The sequence below is a fragment of the Papilio machaon genome, chromosome 6 (genome assembly GCF_912999745.1).
Source record: "Papilio machaon chromosome 6, ilPapMach1.1, whole genome shotgun sequence".
NCBI classification, from domain to species: Eukaryota; Metazoa; Arthropoda; class Insecta; order Lepidoptera; family Papilionidae; genus Papilio; species Papilio machaon.
In genome coordinates, this window is record NC_059991.1 from 2,836,001 (window position 1) to 2,848,813 (window position 12,813).

At 33.8% G+C, this 12,813-nt stretch overlaps 1 protein-coding gene across 4 annotated transcripts in view; it reads right to left on the reverse strand.

Annotated features, from left to right (window-relative positions):
* LOC106716547 (GATA-binding factor C) overlaps positions 1-12,813 on the reverse strand; it is a 94,055-nt gene that overhangs the window by 15,624 nt on the left and 65,618 nt on the right. For all 4 annotated transcript variants that reach the window (XM_045678203.1, XM_014510073.2, XM_045678201.1 and 1 more), the window contains exon 5: positions 4,138-4,272. In XM_045678203.1, the coding sequence (XP_045534159.1) occupies positions 4,138-4,272 (135 nt within the window). The remainder of the gene's footprint in view (positions 1-4,137; positions 4,273-12,813) is intronic.

Genomic DNA, 12,813 nt, shown 5'->3' on the forward strand with positions numbered 1-12,813 from the left:
ATTCTCAATTCAAAAATTGAATTGATCGCTCCATTGTATTCTAAATGTATCATTTGAACTGTTATTATGGCCGCTCTCTTTCTAACGCTCAATGCAGCCGGTAATCCAATACTTTTGTATGGAAGGCACTTAACATCGTGGACTAGTTTCGAAACGTTGTATAAACACGACTAAGTCATGTAGAGTTTTATTACACAACTTATAGGGTTTAATTTATCAAGAACTAAAGTCAATAACGTAACTAGTTCATAAGTAGTATTTTGTATTAAGTAATTCATATATTTTTGGTTGAGCTTCCGGTCAAGAGTATTTGATTGTTGACAGGTATTCAAATTATTAAAAAATGATTGCGTTACCTCTTTGCTTGAACTAATTCTCACGCCTACTGTATTTTAAAGAAGACTTCGAATGATTAAAAGGTGATTATACACTTCTCTTAATGCTGTTACATGAAATATCAACTTGAAACACAATTAAATGTCAATAAGTAATAATAATTATGTAGGTTATACTTGTTAAGCTAACAAAGGTTTATTTGTTTCTTAAAGGTAGGTTTTAAAATTTGAAAAGAACATTTTGCTATATGACCACTTAGATACAGTTGTATAGAAAAAAATTGTTTAGAATTTATATTTGAAAATAGTCGCAAAAAGTTATAACCGACTCATCGATGAATGATGAATGATCGTACCGGAAAAAAAACATAATCGAATACAAACCACAAAAACTTAATCGCGGTAACGCGAAGGAAGTACCAAATAAACGAGCGTGATAAATTAAATAAACAAATTTATAAAAAGCCACATCAAGCCGGGCTTTTGTTGGGGAACTGCGGTCGCCAGGTACGGCCCTGGAATCGAACCCACGCACCTAAGGTAATCCTATTACCCGGCTATTGTAAATGGCCAAATAAATAATTTATTTTCGATAGTATTCAATAGCAATTGGGCTCGGCTCCGCTCGGGGCGATTATTAATTGTTGAAGAATTGCTTTATCATTCGAACGAGACCTTTCTATGATTTAGGACAACTAGCGCCATTTGTACACAACACAAACTGAACTCGATTTTAAGTTAAAGCGGCGACTTTAAACGTAACAACTTATACGCATAAGTCATTGATCATTGTGAGAAAATATTTAATTAAAAAAAAGAAGAAAAATATGTAAGTTTAAATTTAGAATATAACACATTTATCGATTATTCGCAATTAAAAAATCCTCTATTATAAAATTACGTTTGCAGTTTATACTATGAAGCATCACGTGGTACATTTTCGTTTTGCCTATAAACGACGTGTCTATGGCCACTAAATTCTTTGGAATTAGTTCAGTGTTAGCACTAGATCAAAGTAATATTTTAAAAATAAAAATCAAGTTATCATTATGAAACTTAAGCTTCACCGATGATTTGAATATCAATTAATGTTGTTCAAGGTTTTTGTTGAATAAAGTTTGTGTCAAAATATGGCTATGAAAAATTATCTTAATCTGATTTAATCAATAAAATCGTAAATGTAGTAAAAATAGCATCCTTAATAAATTATTATTTATTTATTATTTTTATATTCTGTCATTTTATTAAATATACTAGCTTATTATCATGTTTATTGTGCGTCAAGATTTTAAAACGACCTTGTGACTTAAATTCAGCAATCATTAAATATTTATCAAATTTTTTATTTGTATAAATAGACTTAAAAACTATTTGAACTGATTTTCATCGTGCTAAATTTTAAAATATTTTTTTGGAAAATTGTTTCTCGTATTTTTTTTGTTATGTTTTATTTTAGGTTATTTTAAGCATTTTAAAGTGGATTAGATAAAATTGATGAATTAATAACCAATAATAATTTTTTTATGACTTGATCGTATTCACCTGGATAAAAGGTGCTTGATCAATTACATATTCTTATTACAATAAAACAAAACAGTTCCCAGAACCTCAAAGAAAAAAAGAAAAAATATCAAGTACCTACTTAAATGTATAAATAAACAATATTTAGTTTTCACAATGTTTTAAATTGTTTTATTAAATCCGTTCGCATACCAATCGAGTCGTAAACGTTCCCATATCAATCAAAGACAAACAAACTATCACAATGTACCAATAAAATATTTTTATTAAAAACAATAATACAAAAGCTTTGGCTACAAGGACCAAAAGAACAAGATCCTTGTCGGCTCGAGTTGTATACTCTATGAGGGCAATTTAAGCGTGCATGGACAAACAATAGTATACCTTTAAGAGGTATATTGTGAGTAAACACACTTGAGCTTTTTTTCTCTACACAACGACGCACACATTTTGATACTTTTAGAGTTTATTTTTAAACAAAAGTATCAACAAGCAATTCATGCTTCACTGAATATTTTAGGACTTAAAAATGTATGCAACATAACATATACGTAACATAATTTTAACTTTTATGACCGTATCGTTAAAACATAATTTAATTATACTATAAAATTTACAATAATCATAAATATTTAATTATCGCAATAACAAATGCAACTTAAAAATATAATTCTTGATATTACTTTATAACCTAATATATTACTCTAAGAATTATTTTTAAACATTGAAATATCAAGATGTTTGGGTCGCGTATAATAAGGTTGACGTCGGTGAATCACAATAGGCTCGTGCGTTATTGTATGAATTGCGTTTTTTGCGTGAAATCGATCACGATGTATCCGCTTTGAATCCCGCCGAATTATAACAGTGTTTGTTTACAAAAGTTAGAACTCCTTGTGACATGAAGCAACTTGGGCTATATGCCAAGTAAGCTATATAAAATATTTATGGTTCTCTAAAATGAGATTTTCATTATGTGCATTTACTTTTATTCTTTTAACGTCTACAATTTCATACAAAGATTTGCATGGAATATATTAATTAAATCTGCGACTATTTTTACTTTATAATTTTATTCAAATTAGATAAAAATGACGAAACTATGTTCACAATTATTACGCGAATTGAATCTCAACAAGTAACTATTTATGTACAACTACTAGTTGCTTTGTTATAGTTTTTAGAACATTCTTATTAATCTAACAAATGCTTTTTCTTTTGTAATATAACTTTCAAGAATCTAAGAGTCCAATCAGTATATAATATGTCTTAAACAGTGTCTTTCCCTTATCTTAAAAACGAGCGGCTGACGGCATTTGTGTAACTCAATACGTTCAAATATATAAATATGTATGAGAGGCGGGTACGTACATGTTTGGTGAAGGCTACCGCTGCATTCCCGTATTGTGCGTCTGCTATTATACCGTCAACTCTTAAAGTAGCGGGCACACCCTCCGCACCATTGTAGCCGCTTCCGAATAATTAGATCAACAACATTGTTGCCAGAATATTTTGAACGGCAATAAAGTATACATTTCAAAGGGAAAAAAATGTTGAAACCATCGAAGGGTCTGTTAATATGTTTGTCATTGTAAGATCCAGTACTATTGTTGTTTTGCGAATGTATCGCTCGCCAAGATTGCACAAGGGTGATTTCGTTTTTTCACATATCGGGGTTGCGAGTGCCGTGAGAAATGCACTTAATTTTAGTAGTCATTTTAATTGTATGCAAACAATTTAGTGTTTAAAGTACTAAGTACATGAATTTTAATTTTAAAGACACAAATTTGAATGACGTTGGTTCAAAAACATTTTAAAAATTCAACTGCACTTTTGTGGCATTTATTTTCATCGTTAGTATTGCTAAAATAATGTGAAGTTGTCGCTAAATGGTCAATAACTGACTGGGGACGCCGGGTGTTATGACACATTAACCGGCGTCAGGGGGCGCGGCAGTCGCTCGCTATCTGTCACCAACGATCTGCCGATTCATCACGGGGGAGTTGGTCTCTTGAGGGAAGGTGAGTTCATAAAAGAACGGAGTTTATAAATAAATATTTAATAGCAAAATGAGATAAAACTGCAACAATAAATTCCAGTATTCATAACTATTCATAAATGTATCCAACTAATCTACTAATTATTAATCTTTGATTGTATTATCTGACAAGATAGCTATAGAATCTTTTAGTCGGGTATATCCTAGACTGCTCTCTTTCCTGTGATAGGTAACGTCACTGTTCCTTATTAAATAATCTAGTATAGAAGTATATTGACTCACATTATGTAGTTTGTAGTAGAGTCCGCAAGCGTTGCAGACGGGCTCCCCGTTCTGGTTGCGTCGCCACAATGTCGTCGTGGTAGTCTTGCAGTTGGCACACGAGGTGCCGGCTCGTCGCGCCGCGCTCTGCAGTGACTGTCAATGAAATTATGTTATAAGAAAAACAATTGAAAGTGCTACACAGCCTTTAAGACATGTATACTTAATTTTTACTTCGGATAGGTACATACATATATTTTGTTGAGGTTACAAACGAGCAGCTCATTACGTCGATACCAGAGGAAATGTAGATGTGTGTACTTATAATAAGACACTCTTTTTAAAGCAAGAAAGTAAGTATTCCAAGTCTCTAAAATTTATCTAAATCTTTTTGGATTACTACTGGGCACGGATAACAAAAAATGCGGTTGCGCGAGTTAGACAGTTTCACAAAAGTTCTGTAAGTCTTTCTTTTCTTTTAGTTTTTATTCAAAAAACATTAGTTGTAAATAAAAAAAGTATAAAATCTCAACAAATACACTTATATAAATATAGAATTATACAAGTAATGAATATGTCTTTAATCAGACCTAGATGGCGCTACTGATACGTTTTTAAGACTATTGTCCAAAATTGGTACATAATAATTTTTAATTAATTATACCAATATTATATAGATACATGAATTCCAAAAAATATATTTAATTTATTTAATACACAAAGCCTGCAATAGGATCCAGACATCCTTAAAATTCCATACGCCTCGAGTTTCGTCATTTTTTTTTTGTCTTTCACAATTAGCAAAGTATCAAGCACATGGTGTGCTTCACTTGTTAAAACAATCACGTTAAAACAAAACTGAATCGGCAAAACGATGCGACAGACAAAAAGCGAACATCGGGGCAACGGGGCGAAAAAGCGAAGTAGCTATCGTCGGCCCCTCTTACGCACCTGCCCATTACTACCCGTCAATCAAACAAAAAATATCCCAAGCATGCGGTGGCCGTTTTATACAGTCCACAAAAGTGCCTCACTCAATTAAAAATGCATTCGTCCTAACCCGACGCGGGGAAAAAAAGAAACAGAGCGCGCAATCCCGCTCATAATAAATCCATTAATTTGTCATGTCATTTATCGAGAGAATAGTATTGGAGTTTTGAACATTAGGCGAAGTGTTCGATACTGCTTGTGACCGATTCTCGGTAACTAGAAGGAGCGCTGGCAGATATCGTCGTGACTGTACCGTCGTATTGTCAGCTGTAATGTCGTAAGTGACTTGGCGGTCGCCGGCAATATACTGTTATGCACAGAATTTGTATATTTAGGACTTCAAAAGATATTTTGTATGATCACTATCAAATTTACGTCTTAGTTATCAGTTACTTGGCGTAGTAGAAACTAATATAAATGTATTCATCTAGGTTGTGTTCTTCACAGAGTTTGTTCAAATGTGAACCTAAATAACGTTAAGCTAAGCAAATGATACGTGTATAAAGATAATATGACATTTTTGAGGAGTAAAATAAAGATAAATACGCCCTAAATATAATGTGCTGAACTGTACACCTGCATATTGGAATACCTAAATATTAAATGGTTTGCGTCAATTTTGCCGCGTCATGGCAGCTCCTTTGTGCCAGAAAGAGATTAGAGCACGCTATATTAGCCAGGCACAACCGATGGACAGACCTTTTTCTTCTCACTGTCAAGAGAGAAACTTGGCATTAAATTAATGTAATGTTGTCAAAGAAAAATCTGTTTTATTGTACATGTATAAATTATCATGATTTTAGTTGTTTACCAACACAAATCAACAAAACAGAAAAGACTAAATGATACGTGGAATATGGTAAAAATTAATCCACGAGTAATCCAAACCGATGTCCGAATTTTATGAGTCAATTACGCCAAACCAATTTATAATCTGTAGATAAGATTTTCTCATCAAGCTTTTACGGGCGCTGCATCACACGCGGGTCCCGAGGGAGACCAGCAGACTGGGCGAGGGGTCCGAGCTAAGCCGATTACAGAAGTCAACCGTCAGTGGGGGCGCTTTTATTTCCATGAAAAAACGACTGTTTACTCGTAATTTTATGACCGAATTACTTTCGCTCTTCAAACACTGAAATGGCTGGAAAAAGTCGTAAATTTTACGAGCGAAATTATTTTTTATTCGGGTCGCTCGTTACATGATGCTAAGGTTTTCGTGAAAGCTTTACTTTGCAAGATATCTCGAGATTTACCCAAATACCTATAAAATCACATTTTGACAAATGTCACAAATATTAAGAAGCGGCTTTTAGCCGTCAAATATCACTCAATAATAATACTGTACGTCATTGGTATGTTGGTCCGTTGGTACCTACTCCATTATTTGTCGTTAATTTTTTTTTTTTTGTGTAAGCAACCATTTTCCTAGGACAATGCATTTGGTACTCCTCGAGTGTTACAGATTTTTTGAAGCATTAAAAAAGCAAGAATGTGAAGCACGCGAACGCATGTCCCCGAACATCGGAGAGTTTTATTAATTGTGATACCCATTTCACTGTCAACGACATTCCGCTGCCGATACCGACGCAGCTCTCATAGCCAATGCCAGAGAAGATGCCGACTCAGATAAAAAGGCCGAAATAAACAAACAACTAGACAAAATCCAGTACATATTGTTATCGTAGTACTTTAATTTGCAGTGTAGTGTAAACTCAAAAGAGCAGGCGCTGTGACATCAAGGGCCGCCTTTTGTGTTTTGACAGGAACAAAAACGACTCCTTTGTTGTGAGATTGGACGAAGTTTAGCGATTATAATGGGACATAATACCGCTGCCCGTAGAAGTGGACAGCTTACGGCCTTTCTTCTGTAATTCGCTTCCAAAGTTCTGTAAATCCGTTAATAATGGATATACACGTTTGACAATACAACAAATAGGACACAATCAAATACGCAAATGTTAAGGTGACTTAAAAGAAGGATAAATGGTGTAATACAACTACGCACATAGAAGATCTTTGCTTTTTTCCTAAGACTCATTTACAATAGGTATTTATACCGCTGTACAATATTTGTTGAAACATGTAAACAATATTTGTAATTATAATTGTTTACTTTTAATTGATTTGATGTGTTCATTAAACACGCACCCTGTTTGGAATTGTAAGCTAACTTTCAAGGATTAATCTCACTTCAAGAGACACGAAGTCGACTAATTCAATGATCCGGCCGCATTAAAAACATATTTCCATAAAGAGCAGACCCTCCCGGCAGCGACCCTGCTCCTCTGATCCAATCAGCCTTATCTCGCCCGACCCTAACGCAAACACCTCCTAATCAAATCAAATCACAGCCTCCGTCTTCCCTAATCTATCCACCTATCTACACTCAAACATAAAATTATATTACAAAAAGGGATGGTTACCTACAACCCCTCATATATTTGCAAACACAAGCAAATTTTAACCCATAGGAAGCGTCCCTTTATGCTGCATACCAGTATAACTTCGTAGTCGGAAAATACACCTATTCACCCTCGCACACAAGTGTAGTGCATTCACGCACACAGTCCCGCATATCAGCATATCTACGCCATCTAGATCCCACTATGAGAACCCCCAAGAGGGAGGCAATCCATTTACCAGTGATCTCTGTGCACGGAAATTTCCTTCTTGTCCTATGGCATTAGAGATGACAATCGGCCGGCTAGAGTACCGCTTTCAAAGGTTTACACGGCCCCTAGCAGTGAAAGCGCGGAATCGATGTAGCCTTTACCCCCCGCCCCGCGCCAGTTTTTCCGGCGCTCTGTCTTTATCTGACCGGGGCGATTAGATAAGGAGAGATATAGCGTGAAAATAAAGATTTTCATCGTGTTCACTCACACCACCGTGGCACGAACTGTATCTACGGCGATGTAGCGGTTGTATAGTGTCTGTTGTAGGCATAGACGGTATATACAGGCCTCTTATAATAGACCGAGGGTCGACAAAACTTTGACGTTACTAGAGGGGTGGCTCTCCAAACTGAAGTTGCTTTTGTAATTTTATAAGACGCTATTTTAACACTACATGTTAGCTATCAGATTATTATAGCAACTAGTAAACTAACTAAAAGATAAAATATTGACTTTAAATCAGTAAGAAAGCTTTGTTCATAGACATTATAAGGGGACAAAGACAATAGAGTGAAAATCTTGTACATACAATTTCATTAAGACGTATCATTTCAACATAACACATACAATTAAAGTAATAATATCTTTCAACTCATAGCTTTCCCACACGAAGATACAAAGCTGTCTTATATTCTGCCTTACTATTGGCCGTAGCCGGGGAAGCCATGTTGGGGAATTCACTAACGATGTATTTAAGGGCATATCACGAGAGACCGTGCGTTTACCTCTAATGTACTAAAGTTATTGCATTTCAAATACCATTGACAATTAACATATTAACATATTATAAAAGCCAGGTATGTTGACTATAAATTAATGAATTAAAAAAAACTTCTTTAATTTTCTTAAACGTACGTAAGAGTAATTTTTCCTAGATTTACTGCTATTTTCAATATGAATCGATCCTTAAAATCGACCAAAGTGTTATTTTTATTACTTTTAACAGACTTCAAAAATAAGAACTTTGTCCTCTAAATAATATCGTGTTTTTGATTTTTTGATATTCATTTTTTAATCTTTAGTTTTATTAAATTTAAAGAAAATTAACTAAAAATGCTTACATAAGAACGATTGTACCAAGATCGATAATTGAGTTAGACTATGTAATTTTTAAACTAAGTAATTTTTGAATAGAGAAGAATCGAAAAACTTTACGAACACAAATATAGCAAGCTATATTTATCTTTTTTTTTTAAATTTAAAACAACATTAACATTTTATATTTTGTTACTTAAACCTTCTATTCATTACACAATCAAAAGGTGAATTCGTATTTTATCAAAACAGAACCGAAATGATTTGAACGGAACGTGACAAAACTAGTAAATGACATTTACGAGAGCTTGCGGCCACTCCTTACACTGAATCACGTTGTAAGCCAACATTTGACTACTAAAGGTATTAACTGGCGATGTGACCTTTGCGTCGTGCGGCCCTAGACCTTGTAAATAATGCTATCTCGATACTAACCACGTGTAATGCATCGACGCCAATTTAATTGACTAATGTTGTTGCGTGAGTATATTTTAAATTGCAACTAAGCCAGGGCTGACAATTTCCATTTAATTTGATATCTTTATTATAAAGATACTTCATCAAAACTAGTGTTTAAAATGATAAGATATTATTTAGTTCAATAATTTATAATTTAATTGAGTTATAAAATTGACTAACGGTAAGCATTTTACTGCGGAAGAATTAAATTTATTTTTAAAACTTAAAATTAACTTTAGATTTATTTTAGTGTAAGAATGTTAACTTGCTTTACTTAACTTGTTTTTTTTTTAATAATTGTAACCTTTACAATTTAAACGCCTTAGTGGTAGTATTTTTAATTTCTTTGTTATGTTGGTAATTTGGAAACTTTCGCAACTCTACATCGACGACAACTAAACAGACTAACATTGATTCATGTTTACATACATATTTCTATGATGAGATGTCTATGGGCAACGGTCGCCTCGCTATTTAGGCGAATTCAGGTGGCCGTTTGCTCGTTTGCCACCATTTGATATAAAAAAAATCACATTAACATAAACTTTCTACAAAAAGGCATATTTTGCTTATAATATTTTAAAATAAATGTCTTTTTAAGTAATGAAAAAAAAAGTTACAAAAGTTCGGTGACTCAAACGCTCGATTTGTTTGTAGCTTTGTATTACATTCGAACATAACAATACGTTCGTCTGTACGATGGCAGGCGATACTCGCTCCGATTGACACGTCAAATCGTCCGCCTTATCGCCGATCGACGGGATTCCTAATCGTAATCGTCACGCTGCCGCCACGCCAACGTCACGCTGCTGCACGAAAATAATACGGAAAATCTTACACAAATTATATAACCTCTTGCGTCTTTACCCGTCTTATGGAGATATTAATCTCTGTCAGTTGTCACTTTATCTAGTCACTAATATCAAGTGTTGACCGAATTTAAATTTTGTAAAGTTGTACGATAAGTAAAAGTATACGTAAGTGGGTGTAAATCCAAATATGATAGCAATTGTCTGTTCTTTTGGATACGGATATCTACGTCAAATAACTAAACTTTTGTTTGCAAACTTTAGAAAACAAATTGCCTAATTAAAAATCTATTATACGTCTTTTTAGTACATAATAGAATTAGCTGTGATTTCTAGAATATTTATTGTTTATTAATTCTATGTTTAATATAAAATGTATGAGAATTCCCTGCAATTAGTTCTCTTGGACGTTGATGGATGGCGCCACCGTACAATGTAAATAAAAGCTTGTCGCTTGTCGCGGTGACATTGCACGCGGAATTTCCACATATTAAGTTTCTCATTTCACAATCACGAACGAAACATTTTTTAAATCAACCATTTAAAATAAAATAAATGAATTATTAAAAATCAAAATAACCATAGGTATATCGTAATAATGAACATATTAAACAATTCTGATATCAATAACAAAAAATATAATAATAGCCAGGCTATCGGGGCCAGTACATGGGTCGGTGCAAGACGGATGGCGGCGACCATGCGAGGTAGTGCATCATAGTCACTGTATTGGCAAAAAGTTGACGGCCGTTGCCAATTAAGACTAACTTAACATTAAATTGGCAGAGGGAAGAATACAAAGTTCCAATTAGCGATAAAAGTTAACAATTTAATTGCAAATTGCGTACCACTTCATAATCGAACGCCAACTGAAATGATACTGTTTGAGTGCATGTGTTAAAAATGTTAAAACTTTAATTGCCCTAGTTTTTGCAGCTTCTAGAATGTCAGTAAAATTTCTGAAACAAACAACTTTTTCGTATACCGTATTATTTTTATGCAATAATAGTTTTTACAAGGTGTTCAGTTAAAAAAAAACCAGCTGCTATCGCGAGACAACGAAGTAAACAACTTATAAATCAGTAGATTACAACATGTTTACGTTTAAAGGGAGCCTTAAATAACCGATAAATTAGTAAAGAAATATATACGTTACTAATAGACACCAAGTTTAAAAGAAAGCTGATGAAATTTGCTATATTGTACATGAGAAGAAATTGAAATTTAAACAGTATACTACTCGTTTCCGACTTAAAGTTAAATTTTAATAGTAAAAAAACAGTCTGCAATAAATAACGCGAGAGTACGGTGAAATTGCAAAGTGGCGAGTTACTTAAAATTATGTTCCGGAGGCGACTAAACGTTGGTAATTCTGCGTGGCTTCGTTTCTTATAACGTGTGAATTTGCATTGAATGGGGAAGGACAGCGCGGGCGTTTTCAAATTGGATACAAGGCGATCTCGTAACACAGGCAGATCGTTGTTGGGGGGCCGGCGACTCTGTTTCCATTGTTATTATCTTACCGAATTGTGTTTATTCACACTTTTGGACCACTGTCAAAGTTTGTACAAAAATGTTATCCTTATTTCATCTGCCATATCATTGTTTGCATTAACATAAGTCTGTAGAATCTAAGTCGGAACTAAGGTGGCTAATGCAGTTGATAGACCTTATCTTAATTTTAACAAAGTTTGAAGGGTTAATACTTATGCATAAAATGTTGTTGTGAAATAGAATGAGTTAAGAATGCTTTTGGGTTCTATATTATTATCTAAATTCTCATAGTTGGTAAAGATTTTTCTTGATTTCCGATTCGTATTTGCACAGTTCTTAAGCCTTGACTGATTATTTATCACTTGTTTTATTACATAAATACTACACCTGTAAATATTAACGGTCGCTTATAATGAAGTTTAATTAACTCTTAGTGAATTGTGAATCTTAACTGACAATATGACGGGTGCCACTTACTTTGTATAAACGTATATTCGTAAAAAAGCAAATATGAATTTACTTATAATAAAAAATTTAACGAAGAAATTTCACTAAATATTGCGGTTAACTTGACACCATGTTACTGTTTATTAACACAGTTATTTGACAGTTTGATTGGGCGATGCAATTAATCAAATAAAACAGGTGCATGTACCACTGCCGAGTAAAGCCTCGGTTTGAGCCAAAGCTGCGAAGAGGGAAGTCGTAAATACGAATACGCAGCTGTCCTTCTTACGCGCCTTTTAAAAATTACTTGCGAAGTTAATTTTAAACAGGCCTATGCCCAATAATTATAAATTTTAGTACCCTTGAGGTGTTGTATAATTTAATAACATGAAATATCTATAAATAATTAATTAACATCTTTGCCAATTCTTTACTTTTGTCTTCAAACCTGCATATAAATTATGAAGTTGGGTGAATACTATTGCCAACGCTCCAAAGTCATTTTGTCTAATTTCTATGGCTTCTTAAACTGTTTTAGTAGACGATAAATTAGAAATATTACGTAAGGCTGTCTCATGAGTCACTCGTACATTTTTAATTGTTACCCAAATCACACTAAGTAGTCACATAAGCAAGTATGCATTTTTTTACAGTTAATTTAGTTGAATGTATAATTTTTAACGGCAATATTAAAATAACGCGATTCGCCGAGAGTTATTCGTACCCTCAATCGCAGTGAGGCGGACATAACGCGTTGCACCGGACTGCAACCAACTTTGCCTAGGGTTGTC